Source organism: Pistacia vera, unplaced genomic scaffold (assembly GCF_008641045.1).
Source record: "Pistacia vera cultivar Batoury unplaced genomic scaffold, PisVer_v2 Contig40, whole genome shotgun sequence".
NCBI classification, from domain to species: Eukaryota; Viridiplantae; Streptophyta; class Magnoliopsida; order Sapindales; family Anacardiaceae; genus Pistacia; species Pistacia vera.
In genome coordinates, this window is record NW_022196224.1 from 1,991,070 (window position 1) to 2,010,796 (window position 19,727).

General features: G+C 33.5%; 3 protein-coding genes and 1 long non-coding RNA gene across 5 annotated transcripts; 3 read left to right on the top strand and 1 right to left on the bottom strand.

Moving 5' to 3' along the window:
- Positions 1-1,908: 1,908 nt before the first annotated feature.
- On the top strand, positions 1,909-2,476 carry LOC116141526. Of its 2 annotated transcripts, none has more exons than XR_004129817.1 (3): positions 1,909-1,923; positions 2,023-2,163; positions 2,268-2,476. It is a non-coding gene; the product is annotated as an uncharacterized LOC116141526 (long non-coding RNA). The 2 variants fall into 2 exon arrangements; XR_004129816.1 differs by having other exon boundaries at positions 1,911-1,923; positions 2,031-2,163.
- Positions 2,477-4,683: 2,207 nt separating this feature from the next.
- LOC116141732 (inactive TPR repeat-containing thioredoxin TTL3-like) lies at positions 4,684-9,648 on the top strand. The gene is made up of 5 exons (XM_031427218.1): positions 4,684-5,755; positions 5,938-6,133; positions 6,222-6,394; positions 7,228-7,561; positions 9,279-9,648. Exons 1-5 carry the CDS (start codon positions 4,749-4,751, stop codon positions 9,405-9,407), a joined length of 1,839 nt encoding a protein of 612 aa, XP_031283078.1. The 5' UTR covers positions 4,684-4,748; the 3' UTR covers positions 9,408-9,648.
- Positions 9,649-10,022: 374 nt separating this feature from the next.
- On the bottom strand, positions 10,023-10,705 carry LOC116141718 (PLAT domain-containing protein 3-like). The gene is made up of 2 exons (XM_031427202.1): positions 10,611-10,705; positions 10,023-10,519 (listed from the first exon to the last, which is right to left on the bottom strand). Exons 1-2 carry the CDS (start codon positions 10,674-10,676, stop codon positions 10,043-10,045), a joined length of 543 nt encoding a protein of 180 aa, XP_031283062.1. The 5' UTR covers positions 10,677-10,705; the 3' UTR covers positions 10,023-10,042.
- A 2,216-nt stretch (positions 10,706-12,921) lies between these two features.
- LOC116141601 (NDR1/HIN1-like protein 13) lies at positions 12,922-13,942 on the top strand. Its single transcript, XM_031427081.1, has 2 exons — positions 12,922-13,690; positions 13,920-13,942. Exons 1-2 carry the CDS (start codon positions 12,922-12,924, stop codon positions 13,940-13,942), a joined length of 792 nt encoding a protein of 263 aa, XP_031282941.1.
- Positions 13,943-19,727: the final 5,785 nt, after the last annotated feature.

Below are 19,727 nucleotides of genomic sequence, written 5' to 3' on the forward strand. Positions count from 1 at the left end.
AAGCAAGGCTGACTTGGGACAATCGTTGGGAGATTAGCACTTAAGGCTGAACGAGTCCGAAGGGAATCAATCGGGTCGTTACACTAGGGCCCCAAAAAAATGGGGGCTCAAATTTTTTATAATTTTTTTTCTTTCTAAATATCTTGTAAAAATAAAAATGGTTTATAATTTCTTATCTAAGCCAAGGCGCCCCCCCCCCCCCCCCCCAACAAAAAAAAAAGCCATAAAAGTCCAAATTTATTATAAACTTTTTACATATATTCCCACCCAAAGTTTAACAAAATAGCAAGTTTGTACCTTTAGTTTTATATATTCTAGTTTATACCCCTAAATTAACACATTGAATCTCTTTTAATAATGGAATACTAAAATAGTCATTTACATATCTCAAATTACTCACCCCCAATTCATTCCCAAAATTTGACATTCACATAAATCATCTCCAACCCTCTTCTGCCACCAGTGGTTTAGAGTTGATTTCAGTCAATTTTGGTTCTGGTCGATTTTCTCACCAAAATCGACCGAAATCATCCTTTTATCATTTCCCAACCTTGATAGCCCTCAATTTGACTAATTTTTTATGAATCTCGCAATCCAACTCCACCACATGACAACCATTTCCAGCCTTTTTGGCATGTATCCAACATTGTTGGCCTTCCCCGACACCACCATCTTCTTCCCCTCAGCCCTCTCACCAAAATCCCTATCATACCTTATCCGTTTACTCTGCCAATCGCCGGCCATCGATAGCTTTTAGGCCGTGACTTCTCAAGCCTTTTCTTATCAATCTTGGCATTGAAAATCACCCATTTCACCACCCATCACTTCTCCAACATCTACTCTCCAAAACCCCTCACCAACCTTATCTTGTTAGTCTGCCGATTGCTATTCACCTCTCCTAGTGATTTTTCATCTTAAAAGGCAAAAATATATATATATATATATATATATTTTTAATATATACTTATATTATTAAAGGGTCTCAAAGTAACTTCTGTCTAGGAGCATAAATGTTCTAGAGACAACCCTGTTACAACGTAGACCTTGCAGTGATCTAAAACTCGTTGCATTTTGAAACTCGTAAAGACATAGAGCTTGGAAGTGCATGAAGCTTGCTACGGCCTACTTAACAGCTTTTTTATAGGTGAAGGGATATCAACACTCGATCAGTCCGACTTTGACGCGCAATCACTCGATTCTATGTTGACTTGAAGGTGATCATGTATTTGGTGATTCACCATTATAAAAAACATTTGTAGGCAAAACAACATTTTTCAATAGGGTAAGGACGTAATCGCACTCGTCATATTCATGTTTATTGAACAAACAGAAGTTTATTTAATGAAAATGATTGACATTGTAAGGACTCAAATACCTGCCCGTTTATTTTATTTCTGCTCACTCGAGAATATACTCAAACAACAGCATTGCCTTATAAAGCATAATTACCTGTGAGGCAGCAAGCCACTGAATTATTGCCTTAGTTCAAGATCTCCCCCAAAACCACCACATCCCCAATTCCCATTCACAATCCCAGGATAATCCTTATGGCTCAGAAACTGACTTCTCGTCTGTCAGAGTTTCCAAGCATTAGATCTACATATGTTCCTTTATTTGTAACCATTAAGAAAAGAATTAAAGATTTAATCTTCGGTTTAGTGTACAGAAGCAAGATCAATTTATTCTACATTTACAAAACCTCAACTAACAGTGCTTATAATTATAAAAGCTAGTCCAACATGTTTGCCAACGTCCTTGTTGTATGTGATTTTTCCTTCAAGCTCAGAGAATTACGAGGTTATAGCTCGATCTAGAATCAGTTTGACTTTTCTGATTGTCTGACCTAACATAAACTTGTAGAGTTGTTGCTCGTAAAGACAGAAAAATTTGATACACCTGCACAACTCTGTGCTTACCTTAAAGGTCTGGAAGTCCTACAACGGGCTATTTTTGTGGAGCATGTTGAATTTGTTATATTGAAATATTTGCCTAACCTGCTCATTTCGAATTTTCTGTTTTAAGTATTGTAGAGTTCGATTCAAGAATATTGGGATTAACAGGACCAGATAGCGCCATAAGGCAGATGGCACAGGAATACCGTGTTTATTTCAAGAAGGTCGAGGAGGAAGGGGGTGATTATCTTGTTGAGTCTTCCCACGGCATGTGAGTCACAACTCCCAGACACCATTATTTCTTTCCTTTACCTTTGTTCGCGCTAAGGTCTTTCCCGGTTTGCGCTCATTGATCATGTGACGTTGAATCGACAGGTATTTGATGAACCCAAACATGGAGGTTGTTAGATGTTTTGGGGTTGAGTACACTTCAGAAGAACTAGCAGTAGAAATACTAAAGCAACTGAAGAAAACTCCAGCAACTTGATCATTCAAATCCCTTTCAAGCCACCTACCGAGGAAACTACCTCATTTTCGGACCTTTCCAGGTAATAAGAGAAGAAAAAACTCCATGTATGACTTTTACTCGGGGTGATTGATACCATCTAACAAGTCCTTGACAAGAGTTGGACATTCAAATCACTTGGCTGAAGTGTAACTTAGCCAATTTTTTTTTACCAAATTAACATTTCTTCCTTGTAGGATCATACACTGACTCAACTAATTCACAATGAAAATGAAAGTTTTTCTTTGGAAAGGTGATCTTGTTATCGTGATTAGTACAAGTTTATCGATTAAACCTCTCCCATTGTGGCTGGATGGTAAGCTCTTTAATTATTAGGATTAGCTATACTAAGGGGTTTTGTATTCGAGTCGAGGGAGCTTGTAGGGTCGGCTGGCAATTGTGCTCAGATATCTCTGTTATCCAAAAAAAGAGAAAAACACTATAGTCCTTTCCATGACTAACCGTCGGTAAAGGAATCCTAATTGAAGCCCCATTCCAGAATTAGGCTACTTTGGCCGATAATATTATCAAATTGATATTATTATATGGATGTTATAACGTGTATTTTTTTAATAAAAAATTATTTATAATTTAGGTAATATTACCCCAATTGGCATGCAAAATGTCAAATTGTTTCTAGAGACGATGGAGTTGATGAGTCAATGTCATTCCCCTACCCACCATTGAACTTTTCTTTGGGCAATTGACCAAAATGCTTAGCCTAATTAATTCTATAAATTCATTTAATACCCACTTCTCAGAATTAATGACTCCTTTCAATCGATTTGGTCATTTTTTCCCAGAATTTAAAATCTCTATTTTTCATACCAATTACTTTTAATTATTAAGTTTAATCATCCTTTTCTGTCCATTGACTATTTACTTTCCCACATTTTCTTGACAGCCAAGCATACCCATCAAATCAATAAATTAATATTTGAACCAATTGGTTCAAATCGAAAGGATCAAACCAGACAGAAAAATTTGGACATTACATGGGATTATTAATTATTAATAATGTTTTGAAATTTATGTCGTGAAAGCAACTAAAAATGTTGTATATCGCTGAATATTTTCCACCAACTTTGACAAATTAATTCATGTACCATCCTCGATTTAGATCATATCATTAATTATTATTATTATTACTCAATGTCGTCTTATATATTTATATATTTGTATATAATTATTTTCTCGTGTGAACCTTTTTTTTTTTTTTTTTAAATTTGATGCCAATCCCTTGTTATCATACAAATTTTGTAAGATTTTTTGTCGAAATTTTGTTCTATAATAGTTTTTATGTTGGAAAACTGTCTAATTAATTTTTTATATATAAATATAAATAGAGAAAGAAATTGAACCTTAATTATTTTTTTTTTATTTTAAGAAAAAAGAAGTTTATAAATTCTTTATTTATTCTTCTTTATTTATTAAGAACAAAGGAGAATCTATTTATTTTTAACACCAAAGAGATTCTTAAAAAAAAAGCGACCATCACAATCTAAATAATATTGATTAAGATACAATTCAATAAATTAATATTCCACAACTTAAAAAATATTGTTCTTGAAAGTGAGAATTAGTGGCCAATTATAAAAATATCAGGCAAAAACTCAAACTTAATTGCAAAATGTAATTAATTATATTTAATTTAGTATATATAATTTGTATTTAAAACTCAAAACGTGCAATCCTCTTCCTCTATAAGTCTTGGCTGGCTATTTATTGAATTATTAATAAAGCTAGAAAATTAAGCAATATCACAAAGAGAATTTAAGGCTAATCAAAATTAATTAATCCCTTGCTAAAATTCTAGAGATCCTCATTTATTTAAAGACCGATTCTCTTGCTGCCCTATTTCCCCCCCTTAACACAAACCAAGCAACACACAATAGTTGTAAGGAAAAAAAAAATTTATATAAAAGTAATTACAAAATTAAAAATAAAATTAGATTAATCTAATCCAAATTTTAATCACAATTAAACCACCAACCCTTGAGCTTAATTAACGTTCCTCATAATTACATCTCATCTTTGTCTTTTTACCTAATTAAAAGAATTAAACAAATTAATAAATTTATAATCTTCTTCTTTGACAGCCACTCTCCAGGAGACTTTTCTGTTCATCTCCTGGGGCTCTGGCTGCTTTAATTTAAATTTCTAAATTCTATTTCTATTCAATTCTTCATAAATTTTTTTTTTTGTTTTAATTTTATTTTTTTTCTTTCATTTTAATCCCTATGTGGAGTTCGTCTTTTTCTTCCTGTTTCTTAGTTTAACGTTTCATTTCATCTCGTTGTTGAAGTTTTTGATTAATTCTTTTGTAATATATTTTTATACACATAACAACAATGGCTGAGCATTCACCAGATAAAAAATCTGGTTGCGGGTTATTGAACGCGGTGTTTGGAAGGCGGTGGCCGCGGAGAACCACCTCCACAGGTTCACTTCCCATTGTCAATGGCGGCAGCAATAAAGATTTTGTCAAAATGCCGAGCACTCCCAACTCGAAGAGAAGAAGAAACAGTGCTGACGAGAACGTTTTCACGGAAAACGAACCTGAAAACTTATCGGAAACGCCTCAAAAACCGGCTGCGAAGCCGCCTCAGATGACGCCGAATCATCCGAAACCGCCCCAGCAGCAGCCACGGAAAGCTCCTGAACATGAACACTTGGCGCCGCCGAAAGCTCAGGCGAACAATTTGGGGTATGTCAACCAGGGAAGGAGGGTTCCAAAAGAAGCTGTGGGGATTTCCGGCGAGCTCGAAAGCATGATTGCCGAACAGCAGAAGGGTAGAGGAGGAGGAAATCTCGTCAGGGCGTCGTCGAGCAACGTGATGTTGGTGGGAAATTTAGGAAACTTGAAGACAGGCGGAGGAGGGAACGCAAGTTTATACGATCAGTTAGATAGTTTTTTTCCGAAACCAGCAAGAGAGCAAGAAACAAGCACAACATCGTCATCTTCGTTGGCCGGAAAAGCCAATAATAACAAATATCCGAACAGCGTGATGGGAAATGTGGTGAAGAACAAACAGAATAACGATCAGCGAGATAGTTATAAGCCGAAACCGGGTCCAGACTCTTCGTTATGCAGGGCGCTGTCGACGAGAATGGATCCGGAGACGTTGAAGATAATGGGAAATGAAGATTACAAGATGGGAAATTTCGCGGAGGCCTTGGCCTTGTATGATGCTGCCATTTCTATCGACCCTAATAAGGCGTCGTATCGGAGCAACAAAAGTGCAGCATTGACAGCTTTGGGGAGGCTTCTTGAGGCAGTTTTTGAATGCAGAGAAGCCATTCGGATTGAACCTCAATATCATCGAGCTCATCACCGTTTAGCTAACTTGTACCTCAAGTAAGAAAATCTTTTTATCCATTTTCATTCTCGCATGTTTCCATTTCAGTATATCTGCGTTTACAGTTCATCATTCTTGCATGTTTCCATCCTAGTATGCATGTATTTACAGTGCATACTGTTTGAATACAGTATATTCATGGATTTTAGTAATTTTTTGTATTGTCTGTGCGTGTTATTAGGTTAGGGGAAGTCGAGAAGGCTATATATCATTACAAACATGCAGGGCCGGAAGCCGATCATGTTGATGTAGCTAAAGCTAAATCGGTTCAATTACACCTGAACAAATGCACAGAGGCCAAAAGACTACGAGATTGGAACACCCTAATTAAAGAGACAGGGGCCGCGATATCAGCTGGAGCAGATGCAGCACCACAGGTTCATTAATCAAACAGTTTTTTTTTTTTTTTAATTAGATTTAATTAATTACCATTTAACATAACTTTTTGTTGTTGTTTGTGCATAGATGTTTGCATTACAAGCCGAGGCTCTACTGAAACTTCAAAGGCACCAAGAAGCCGATGAAGCCATGAAGAATGCTTCAAACTTTGATGTCGATGATTGCACTAGATTTTTTGGCCCCATTGCTAATGCCAATTTGTTGGTGGTAAAAGCTCAAGTTAATTTGTCTATGGGCAGGTTAGTTTCTCTATATTGATAACGTTAATGTTGTCGAGATCAGATAATGTTACTTTAATTATTTCTAGGTAGTTTGACGGTTCATTTAAGGCTCTTGGATATATTATTTAAGAAATCTTGAGTTCGAATCTTCACGACTATTAACAAGAGTGGATCCAGAAATTTCTGTTAGGGTGGGTCAAAATAAAAACTAATTGTACATTAATATTTCTACTGAGGTGGGTCAAAATCCAGAAATTGTACATATCAATATTTAAAAAAAAAAATTTGATTGTGTTGCATCTGTCCCTGAGTACTGATAAGAGTAGTCATTGAAGGCATACTGTCATTAATTTCAAGGTCTCGGGAGACTAGTTGAGATCCATGCAAGCTACCCCGAACATCCTCAAACACCAAAATTTTTTATTGAACCATTGAATTTCCAATGTCGGAGAAGTTTTGTTTACTTTTATGCGTGATTACAGGGACAACTTGCATTTAAAAAAGAGAGATGGATTAAGAATTGATTAGTAAAAGTTGATGTGAGATTAATTATATGTTGGAGAACAACTCAAAAGGAGGGTTGTAGTTAGAGAAAAGAGGAAACAAAAAGATGATAAAGTTATTGATTACAAAAATCTTGAACCCTACCAACACCAATTAATATTCTGTAAATGATTGGCTTTGGGTCAAGTCATAAAGAAATTTCTTGCCACAATTTTTTTATTCTAGTCCATAAGGAAGTGGCATCCAACCTAGGTTTAAATCCAATAATCGTAGAAAGTGATACGTATAAAAGTAGTTATATATACAAACTTTTGTATGAAAAAACTGATGTGGTAATGGGATTACAGATTTGAAGATGCTTTGGCGGCGGTACAGAAAGCGGCGAAACTAGACGCAAACAACAAGGAAGTGAGCATGGTGATGAGGAAGGCTAGGGCAGTGGCGGGAGCTCGATCAAAGGGAAATGAACTATTCAAGGGAGGAAAATTCACGGATGCATGTGTTGCATATGGTGAAGGACTGGATCACGACCGATATAACTCAGTTTTGTTGTGTAATCGAGCAGCTTGTCGATCCAAACTTGGCCATTTTGAGAAAGCCATTGAAGATTGCACGGTTGCCCTTAACATGCGTCCCAATTACAGCAAGGCCAGGCTAAGAAGAGCCGATTGCAATGCCAAGGTAACTAATTAATTTATTTCCCAATTCATATATCACGAATTAAAATCACGGAACAGGAGGGGGGGAAGTGATATGATCCAATATGAGGGGTGGTGATGGTAAGTTTGTAAAAATAACATATAGATCCGTGAAGTTTCAAAATCATCAAAAACAACCTTTCTTGATAGTGTATCGTGTTAGTTCTATTGACTTGTTTTAACATGAACANTCAAACTTTGATGTCGATGATTGCACTAGATTTTTTGGCCCCATTGCTAATGCCAATTTGTTGGTGGTAAAAGCTCAAGTTAATTTGTCTATGGGCAGGTTAGTTTCTCTATATTGATAACGTTAATGTTGTCGAGATCAGATAATGTTACTTTAATTATTTCTAGGTAGTTTGACGGTTCATTTAAGGCTCTTGGATATATTATTTAAGAAATCTTGAGTTCGAATCTTCACGACTATTAACAAGAGTGGATCCAGAAATTTCTGTTAGGGTGGGTCAAAATAAAAACTAATTGTACATTAATATTTCTACTGAGGTGGGTCAAAATCCAGAAATTGTACATATCAATATTTAAAAAAAAAAATTTGATTGTGTTGCATCTGTCCCTGAGTACTGATAAGAGTAGTCATTGAAGGCATACTGTCATTAATTTCAAGGTCTCGGGAGACTAGTTGAGATCCATGCAAGCTACCCCGAACATCCTCAAACACCAAAATTTTTTATTGAACCATTGAATTTCCAATGTCGGAGAAGTTTTGTTTACTTTTATGCGTGATTACAGGGACAACTTGCATTTAAAAAAGAGAGATGGATTAAGAATTGATTAGTAAAAGTTGATGTGAGATTAATTATGTGTTGGAGAACAACTCAAAAGGAGGGTTGTAGTTAGAGAAAAGAGGAAACAAAAAGATGATAAAGTTATTGATTACAAAAATCTTGAACCCTACCAACACCAATTAATATTCTGTAAATGATTGGCTTTGGGTCAAGTCATAAAGAAATTTCTTGCCACAATTTTTTTATTCTAGTCTATAAGGAAGTGGCATCCAACCTAGGTTTAAGTCCTATAATCGTAAAAAGTGATACGTATAAAAGTAGTTATATATACAAACTTTTGTATGAAAAAACTGATGTGGTAATGGGATTACAGATTTGAAGATGCTTTGGCGGCGGTACAGAAAGCGGCGAAACTAGACGCAAACAACAAGGAAGTGAGCATGGTGATGAGGAAGGCTAGGGCAGTGGCGGGAGCTCGATCAAAGGGAAATGAACTATTCAAGGGAGGAAAATTCACGGATGCATGTGTTGCATATGGTGAAGGACTGGATCACGACCGATATAACTCAGTTTTGTTGTGTAATCGAGCAGCTTGTCGATCCAAACTTGGCCATTTTGAGAAAGCCATTGAAGATTGCACGGTTGCCCTTAACATGCGTCCCAATTACAGCAAGGCCAGGCTAAGAAGAGCCGATTGCAATGCCAAGGTAACTAATTAATTTATTTCCCAATTCATATATCACGAATTAAAATCACGGAACAGGAGGGGGGGAAGTGATATGATCCAATATGAGGGGTGGTGATGGTAAGTTTGTAAAAATAACATATAGATCCATGACGTTTCAAAATAATAAAAAACAACCTTTCTTGGTAGTGCATCGTGTTAGTTCTATTGACTTGTTTTAACATGAACAAATAGCTGAAATCTTTCGAGTTTTGGGTACAATGTAGCTGGAGAAATGGGAAGCTTCAATACAAGACTACGAGATCTTGAAACAAGATAATCCCGAGGACGAGGAGGTGAACAAAGGTTTGCTCGAGGCCCAAACCCAGCTCAAGAAACAACGAGGTGGGCCTTGATCCAATTTAGAGCGGTTGAGACACAGACAAAATCAGGCCCAAACAGAACAGGAGCTGCTAGTTTGTAATAGCACCAGATATCAAAACAAGTTCAATTACAAGATCAAAATCAAATCCTGAGAGGAAAAGAAAATTAATTAAAAAATTTCCGAAGAAATCATCCAAAGGGACAAAAATATTAATTTGATACATGTTTATAATGTTAATTACGCGTTAGTTTTTTTCTTTTCTTCTCTGTGATTTTGAGATCTTTTTATTTACAATTTCTGTTAGATGTGAAATTATCAGAAACAGAAAAATCGCAAAACTGTATAGTTATTTGTGTGTAATTTTTTTTTTCTTCCGAGTATTTATTTAATTGTTAATTACTTTTGAGAAACTGAAATGATAAGCAATCTCGATTCTTTTGTTATTTTTGAGCTAAATTGAAATATATTAAAAAAAAATTATGATATTATCGATAATATCACGTCATTTATGTATCAATTCATAATATTTATGATAATAATACTCTTGAATATTAATTAATTATATCTCAAGAAAATTACATCCTACATTTTCGTTCATTCTCATTCTCATCCTCATCTAATGGTCTGAACACGTTCAATGTTCATATTATTATTATTATTATTTTTTTACATAGCAGAAGATAAAGACTTAAATATCCTTTTACGACCCTCGTGTTGGCCACCACGAGCAGCGTAATCAGGACAATAATTCCTTATAGTTGTCAGCTCGAACGGCGTCGTATCGAGTGCCAGCCACTGCTCCACCGTGAACTGCTGTTGAGAGCAAGGCGTGTGGACCCCAGTTGATGTGACCTCAACGTAGTTAACGTACCATCCATGATGCGGTCCTGAGCCGTCCGATGTAAGATTCATCGCGCACACAGGCGCACTCAGGCACTTCCCTCTCCCACTAAAAATGTCCAAATTACCCCTCTCGAAATAGTTGTAACCTGGACCCATCAAGCCTCCCCATGACTCCAGATTCGTCATCTCCACCATCTCACCGTACATGTTGTACAACCTCAAGCTGATGATCGAATCAGTTCCCCCCTTGAAGATCGAGCCCGTTCTAATGTACACCGTATACACACAATCTTCTCCGTCCTGCAAACATAATAATAACATTAAACCATTTCAAGCTCGAAAATATTGATACGACAACATAAATCGGGTGAATAATAAACGTAATACTTACCGAGAAGGCGATCGTGGCGGAGGAGAGGAGGAGGAGGAGGAAGAGGGAGAGAGTCTTGGAAGCCATGGCTGAGTTTGTGGAGTGAGTGAGTTGAGTTTACTAAGTTTATATATAGACGATAATACAAGGGCCACGTGTTAATTTTGGAAATATATTTATGGGATTAAATCGGGGAAATATTTAAGTAAATGAAGGGTGAAAATGGAATTTCAAAATTTATAATTAACAAATTTCTCCTAAGATGGAGCCAACATTTAAGGGATGAATTTTTTTCTAAATTGAAAGAAATTTATGATAAATTAATTTTGAGGTGGCAAGCCATTATTGGTTAGAAATGAACAGTGAGTGTATGGGTGATGGAGGTGAGTCAACAATATCATAACCCTGATGAGGAAATTACTAGGCTATCCTTGGAATACACTAGACTAGATCTGAACGGGTGTGGGGACAGCACTGGACAGCACTATCTGTAGAAAGGACATAATAAAAACAGTGTAGTGATAAGTGAGAAAGGCAATTTCACATTGATGACTTTTGGCTGTATGTTCATTATTATAGTTAAGAATTAAAAGCATATTCCAAGTGGAACATGTGATGCACATGCGGTGGTAGGTTAACAAAGATCTAGTACATTTTAGGACTTATTATAGTACAAAGATAACGTTTCTCTTTTATATCTGTCATTGGGCAAGATTAATATTTACCCTTTGGTTACAGATTGACACTTTTGTTAGAGGCGATTTCGTTCATTGGCATGTAGATGCAACTTGGTGAACAAGTTTTGGGTTAAGAGGACTTATTATAGAGCATGGATAAATCCATTTTGCATAGATTTACGCAACGTGTTTCAAGGATGCATTGTCACCAGGCCATGTGTCGCTTCGCAAGAGGATTACTTTATTTGTAAAACTGTCAAGGATATTGCTTCATTGGTAAGTCTTGGGGTTTAGTTGTCAATCAAACCGCGTGTCATCTTATGAGAGGATTACTTCATTTGTAAGTCTACCTCAGGTCGTGTGTCGCTCTATGTAAGGATTACTTCACTAGTAAGTTCATCAAGAAAACAGTATATAAAGGGGTCTTTCACCCTAATGACGGAATCTTTTTAATTAACACCGTTTTCTTGCTGTAAAAACCGTCTCACCTATACTTAGAATTGAGTTTGCTTGAACTTGAAAAACATACAAAAAATAATAAAATAACAGTTGACGTAAGATTTACACCTTACAACTGAACCACTTAAAATATATTCACTATTCTTTGTGTTCATTCATCATTTTAACATTAATCTAGCCTTAAAACACCGGTTTACTATAAACCCTTGTGTAGATTTCCTCACGAGATTTACGTACGTCTTGTTGGTGTAAAAACTTGCATCAACAACACTTTTATATGTTAGCAATAGTCATTTTTTTTATTGAAGTCATGTTAGTGTAGAAACAATATTACCTTCTATATAAATCATCATATGGTGATTTAGTAAATTCATTTATCGGTGGGATTTACTATGAATTGAAATGCCTAAACTTGATCTACTAATCCGCGATTCAAAAATGAATTTTCGTTTGTGTGTATACAATATTTACCTGTTTATATATGTTATACAAAGACGTATAAATCGCTATAATATCATACTAAATAAGGTAAACAGAATACAATACAAACAACATATAGCTAGCTATTATCTAACCAATTTACAGTTAAATAACATATTAACACTAAAAAAATTGATTGAGCAAATTTCTCTCTACATCAATACCCTATATTTGTTAATTTAAACCATTCTTAATTAGGGTTACAACCTATTTTTGTTGATTTCAATTTATATTAAAAGGTATTAATGCTGTTAATAAAACAATAATAGTAATAACACAAATATTACTAGTTATCTGCTCTAGCTCACTGCATAATCACTGTAATTAGTGGGATAAATGCAATTATAATTAAAATTAGCTTAACAAATTGATTATAATACACTCTACAAAGTTTAAATTTAGCAAAACAAAAGATGATAAATTAAGACATTAATCAATTAATGAATATAACTAATTAAGCGTTAGGGGTGATTGCCATTAAATTAAACATCTCTTGCATTGACCAAGTCTCTACCATTGAAATTAATTTGGATGACCAAAAGGCCATCCGCCATCCCCTAGAGCCCTAAACTCATTTCTGACACAAACTGAAAACATGCATTATCTTCCGAATTTCAACCACCTCTTCCCATGCAAACCCTAAATTTCTCCTTTTCTTTTATTTCTTCCGCTTGCCACCCAGAACCCTTCTTTTTTACGCCGCTCCCCATTCTCGCATGGAGGAGCGGGTTCCACCTACCGGTGGTAGTAGCAGCGGCGGTGACCACCCAAATGAGCCACCCAACCACCACCACCACCCACACCCTTCCTTTGAATACAAAACACAACCTATAACATTTACATCAGAGCAAGAAAATGATTTGAGTATTTACGTGGTACAAATTCCCAAAGATCAAATTTATCGCGTTCCACCCCCCGAAAATGCTAAGATCGTAGAACATCATCTCAATAGCCCGACTGCAATGGGGAAGAGATCGGTTTGCAATCGTGTTTTGTGGATTATTATGATCTTGGTTATCATTGGTGTTGTAATCACCATAACCCTAGTGATATTACACCAAGTTTATCGCCCTAAACCGGCTGCTTTCTCCATTGTGAACGTGCATGCTACGAACAAATCACGAATTGGGTACGACATTTCTTTGAAAGCAAGAAACCCTAATGAAGAAATTAAAATCAACTTTGCAAGTAGTGGTGGTGGTGTCTCGCTATTTTTCAAGACAAAACAGCTTGCCATGGGCGACTTTCCGAAATTGCAACTAGAAGGAAGTGATTCAAACACTGTTCTTTTAAACCTAGCCGGATCGAATGGAGCGGTACCTCAAGAGATTGACCAGAGTATCAATGACAAAAAAATCGATCATCAAGTGTCACTAAGTCTTAAAATGAAACTTAACGCAGATATGAATTTAGGGTTCTTAAATCTTTGGAGCAATGACATGAATGTGGATTGCGAATTCAAAGTTAACGCATTGAGGGGCGCAGGTATAAGGATTTTATCACAAAAATGTAATAGTTAATTAATTGAATTGAGTAAATTTTTAATTTATTAAGGTGGCGTAGATGGTGGTAAATTAATTGTGTTCATGCAATAGGAAGATTTTTCGATATATGATTCTTTTTTTTTTTTTTTTTTTTTCTTGATGATTGAATATTATAATTGGTATCAGAGAATGGACTTATTGTGTATTATTATTCTTATTTTTGTTTTTAGAATTTATTGAGATTTATGATTAGGTAATCTTGGTATGATCATTCATTTAATCTTAATGAATTTTTAATTTCTTATTTGATTCTTCAAATATTTCGATTTTCTTTTATGTTTTAAAAATTATTTTCTGATGTTTTTTCGCGCTTGAAATTTTTTAATTATGTATTTCTTCTTGTAAAGCGATTGGTGTGTGATGGTCAATTAACTAGAGTTCAGTTATTAAGGTTCAGTCCTTGGCCCAAATCTCAATCTGTTGAGGCCCAATTACTAATTCTCTAAGCCCAGTTATATAGTAGTGGCCTCAAACCCAAAACCCAATGAATAATCTTAAGCAAGGAGGTGCAAACAATATTGTTTGCCCACTAACGTTACCGGAGGAGGGTTTAGGGTTTAAGATTTAGGGTTTAAGGTCAAGGTCAACCATTGGATCTCTTTCTCTCTTAGGGTTATTGGCACGGCGACGTTACCATGTTGGAACCATAGTATTACCCTCTTGTTGGTCAACCTATAATTATAATGGACTTGATATATATACATATTTCTCGAGGATTACTTTATTTTTATACAAAGACTTTAGAAAATCCAAGCAATTTTATGATTTAAAACCATATTAAATAACGATTATAAACAAAAAAAAAAAAAAGTTATGCTCGACCCTTGCTATCCCATATGATATGGATGCTTCAATAAGACTCGAGTGATCGAGACAACTCAAAAAGATTTAGAGACTCTCTCAACTTCAACTCCTTTTTCATTATTTTCTCGTATTTTCTTAATGGGAGAACGACATTTTCCCACCCAAGGTTTGACGAAACGACACTTTTCCATCCGTCAAGTTTCAAAATGACACTTTCCCACCCTTCGTTAGGTTCTGTTAGTGTTTTCTGTTAATATTTGATTGAAAAGACAAAAACACCCTTAAATAGTTTATTATAAATTAAAATTTAGTTAAGTTAAAGTCTTTATTTGATTATTTATTAGTCCAAGTGTAAATATACATTTTTTTCTTTGTTTATTTAATTAATTAGAAATATTGATTTTCTATGTTAATTAGTAAAAATGAAAAACATTATAAATTTAGTAGATTATTAAATAATAATGATGAGATATTGATAACATTATAAATAAATAAATATTAAAGTCATTTAATTTTAAACAATTTCATAGCATTACTCTTTAACTTTTAAGTGGGGTTAACTATTTTTTCTTTTTTAACTTTTTAATAGTTGATTTTTTGGCTAATTAAAAAATAATAAAGTAAAATACTGAAGGGTATTTTCGTTTTTTCAATAAAATATTAACAGAAAACATAACAGAACCTAACGAAGGGTGGGAAAGTGTCGTTATGCCAAACCTTGGATGAGAAAATGTCATTCTCCCTTTATTAATTTGTTTCCTAAACTTGTCACTTCCGTATACTTTTATTTATATAACTATCGATCATGACCTTATATTTCCTTTCTGATAATTTCTTGACACACGGAATTGTGAGTTGTATCAAAGTTTCAATTTACCAAAAATGTAGAACAAACAGTCACCAAAGTAGAATAATATAATTGTATGGGATGAAAGGTTCATAATATTTTAAAAGAAAGCTAGATATCTTCAAGCTAGTGGATTTGTACTTTAAAAGAGTGTTGGATTAAAGGAAGAAAACTTTAAAAGAAATGTATTACGTAGTTATCAATACATACAGACTTTACTTTGCTTCCTTTTTTTTTTTTTTTTTTTTTTTTTAATCTAAAATACTTTACAACTTACTATCATGGAAGTATATATAAAGAACCACCCACCTTTTCTTTTCTTTATTTTTTATTTAATTTTTAAATTATTTTATTTCACATGGTTTGTTGTAAATCATGCTTCTCTTTATTGGGTTCAAATGGGTTCTTTCTTCTTTATTTAATCTTAATTAGTTATCTATCAAATTCATTGCCCATTAATTATTTGATTGTTGCATTACTTCCCACAGAAAGATCATAGACACCTTTATCTTATATTATTTTAACAAAAAGCAAAGTTTAATCGACAAATGTTAAGCTGGTTTGCACTTACCTTGTCTATGTTCTCTTAATTTTCCTTTTATCAATTTAATTAATTTATCTTCAAATCGTTTTTAGATCTAATCTTCTTTTTATCCTCTAAAGTTAATTAATTTTAGTGGGACTTTTTTTTTTTTTTTAATTGTAATTCAAAGATTAGATAATCGGACCTATCAAACAGTTTGTGATTTCAGATTAAACATTACAGAAAACTGTCAGTTTCAGATTAAACATTATAGAAAACTGTCATTCTATACTTTTCTAAAGACTGTATATACATATTTTAAAACTGTTTATGTAAATATCTCATCTAAACATTACAGAAAACTGTCATTCTATACTATTCTAAAGATTGCATATATATATATTTTAAAATTTGTTTCTATAAATATCTCATTTAAACATTACAGAAAACTGTCAATTTCATATTAAACATTATAGAAAACTGTCATTCTATACTATTCTAAAGATTGTATATATATATATATATATTAAAATTTGTTTCTGTAAATATCTCATTTAATTTCAATTAAATCCCTTTTTCATAAGATTTTCGTATTTCTTATTTTCATTATACTACTTCTTAAGATTGTATATACAATATTAAAACTATATTTAAATTTTATATCTTATTTTCTTCAAACTTCTTACTCTCTACATTACATCTTTAATGTCATAACTATGCAAAAAATTTCACCAAGTTCCTCATCAATCTTTTTCTTATATAAATGTCACATAAATTCTGACAAATAGCTCCATCAAATGCTTTATTTTACACATAGACAATTGTTCCCCATAACAAGAGCATCTAGACCACATGGGTTTCCATGTGATCTCTAAGAGCAAGAGCTTGACAATTTTTTCTATCCATTTTTTTATAAAATGGTGTCTCACGACAAACCCATTACCACCGTCCTCCGTGGCTCTCGGCCCTCAAGGCGGGGACTGATTCCCGAGATCGCCACACGTGTTGAAAATCTCTTCGGTGTATCAATGAGTTGCCCAACACGTATGCTACAGGACCATCCCTGGCCAGATCATACATTTGCCAAAAAAAGTATTGCATCCTCATAAATCTACTCAACCAATCAGTCTCACCAAGCACATACATGAATCTATATTTATAATCGGTAAGTGCTAGATGTTCACGTGAAAGAACTTTTAAAATCTCGTCTTATTAATTATATACTCAAAGTTATCGAGATAGATTCATAAAAAACCGTTTCGGAGAGATAATATCATATTATATTTAACGTTATAATAACTATAAGCATTGGGTTGATGGGAACAAGAGGGATTCAACTACATGAATCCTAGAATCCATTCAACTATAAACAGAAAATTATAGTATTTATAGGGATTGTATGGTGGAATAAGGTGGAGGATTCAAATGTTGGTATACAATATAATGTTTTTACTAATGATAGAAGTAAGATTGAAAATATCGTATCATCAACTATTTAGCGAAAATTATCAGAATATATCTATACAAGATTGACAGATTTTTATAATATTATAAGGTCTGGTTTGGTGGGAACAAGAGGGATTGGAGTGTATCATCAACTGTTTAAAGTGAATTATCGAGATATATCTATTGAATTCATTTAATGGATGATACATTATCGGAGTGATTTGGGGAAGGAGAGTTGGTGGCATTAATAGAAGTGAAGATGTGTGTGTTGTTGGTTTGGTAGCAATAATTGTTGATAGTAAAAGAGAGTTTAGTTTAATTGAGTTATGGCACCAATGATAGAAAGGATTTGAATGTAGTGGATTTCATCTTTCCACGTCCAAAAGGAGAGCCGAGGTTGTGAAAGCTTGGAGGCATGTTAGTGTCCTATTCAAAAATCCATGTGTTTTCTTCACATCAAAACACTCTTTTAAGTGGATTCCAACTCCTCTTTCAACCATTTTTTTTTTTTTTTAGATTCTCTTACTTGTTAGTGGTGGGTTTCCCTTTCAATAGCCTAACCAAAAAAGTTTATCCTTCCTTCCTCACTCTTCTCTAGCTCTCATTTCAAAGTTATAATAACAACAAAAATCGAAAAAATCGAAAAATAATTAAATAAATAGAACAAAAAAGAGTAAAAATAAAAGTAATAAATGGGTAGATATAGGATTCTATTCATGTCTATAAATAGTTAGTCGAATGATCAAACCTATAATTCAAAGACTATATAATTCTACAGAAACTACAATTTTAAACTCAAGTTCACAAATGTTGGTTGAATAGTAGAAGTTATGGTTTATTTTTACCAGTTTCGAACTAGGGTTCCAATTTCGAACGTAGATTCATATCATTCTTTTAATTCAGTGGGGTTTCCTCTAAATCTAGAGAGCCAATGACACAGATTTATTGTTTGAAGAACATGAGCTTGCTAGTTGGAACCTTAGAGCAGCTTCTGAGGCATGTTAGAGAAAATAAAATAATTATATAGTCAATTCAAATAATTTGTAATGGAATTTTAATAATAACTTTTACCTATGTCTTATTATGGTGACAACTCATTTTTCATCTTATAATAAGGTTTAATATAAGGCTTAAAATTAAACTAAAATTCTTGTCTCTAAAAAGGGTGTATTACACATATATGGTATGTACAAAAGGAGGCAGCTAGCTACCCATAACCATAACATGAGACAAGCAATTAGATTATTAATTACACGTATTACCAAGTCATTTTCTTTTCTAATTTAATTATGCATTAATTAATTAATCATCTTTGATCAATAATTGAAGAGATATAAAGGCTAGGTAGTTGTTCATTTTAAAATATCCCAATAAAATATAAAATAAAACAAACATAGAAACTTAAAGGGAGCAAGTAAATGAAGAAAGGTTTGCCATCTTTTCAAATATCTACCTCAAAAATTAAGCTTTTGACTCAGCATTAGATACAATTTAAAGTAAAAAAAGGAACCTAGCTTCAACATATGATATGGGGCCTCCACATAACCCTAATTTTCTCTCCAATAATCCAATCATAAATTAATGGTTATCATTATGATATGTCTATTCTTATCTTAAAAGTAAGATCAATCATCTAATTAATTTTTTGTACTATAGTGATAAATTTTGATTAGTTTCTACTTGCTTCTGATGATGACCTTTTGTTCTTGAAAAAAACCCTTTGTGGCCCTAGAAAATTGTCGGGAAATGAGGTTCTTTCTTGTATTGATCAAATTAAAGTTTTGTTAGCATTCTATATTTGAGAAGCTTAATGTGTTTATACTTTATATTGGACCAAGTCATTGTTGGAGTCGTTTTTTAACCTGATTATTGCTAGGATAGTACGAGTTTGATAATAAATATATCCCAAAAAAGAAATACATTTTGAGTTATTTTTATAAGTGAAATCGACACATTTAACATTATAATTGTCAATTAATTAATGAAATATTTATTTTATTCAATAATACTAAGCAATCTAGTTTGGTAAAGGTGATGTTAACTGTCCCAAATAAACTAATTAAACCGAAAGGAAATTTTATTTATAAAAGGGTTCCTTTTAATTGCAATTATTGATGGTTGATACCCTTTTTTTCTTTTGGCTTCATATCAATTATAATACACTAATAATAATAATAATAATAATAATAATAATAATAATAATAATAATTAACAACCTTAATTAAAGTAGGTGATTGAGTAATTAATGAGTTGAGAGCTTGTAATTAATTGATTTGCCTTGGAATCTTCCTACATTGCTAATTGATTCTTTAATTAACTTCTAATTAATTTTAACTTAACAATGGTTCCATAACCTTT

Bases quoted from the DNA above. Each gene is read 5' to 3' on its own strand.
- LOC116141732 (XM_031427218.1), top strand. From the start codon at position 4,749: ATGGCTGAGCATTCACCAGATAAAAAATCTGGTTGCGGGTTATTGAAC. The intron at 5,756-5,937 runs GTAAGAAAATCT...GCGTGTTATTAG, and splicing joins TTAGCTAACTTGTACCTCAA to GTTAGGGGAAGTCGAGAAGG. The intron at 6,134-6,221 runs GTTCATTAATCA...GTTTGTGCATAG, and splicing joins GAGCAGATGCAGCACCACAG to ATGTTTGCATTACAAGCCGA.
- LOC116141718 (XM_031427202.1), bottom strand. From the start codon at position 10,676: ATGGCTTCCAAGACTCTCTCCCTCTTCCTCCTCCTCCTCCTCTCCTCC. The intron at 10,520-10,610 runs GTAAGTATTACG...TTATGTTTGCAG, and splicing joins CCGCCACGATCGCCTTCTCG to GACGGAGAAGATTGTGTGTA.
- LOC116141601 (XM_031427081.1), top strand. From the start codon at position 12,922: ATGGAGGAGCGGGTTCCACCTACCGGTGGTAGTAGCAGCGGCGGTGAC. The intron at 13,691-13,919 runs GTATAAGGATTT...TTTTGTTTTTAG, and splicing joins TAACGCATTGAGGGGCGCAG to AATTTATTGAGATTTATGAT.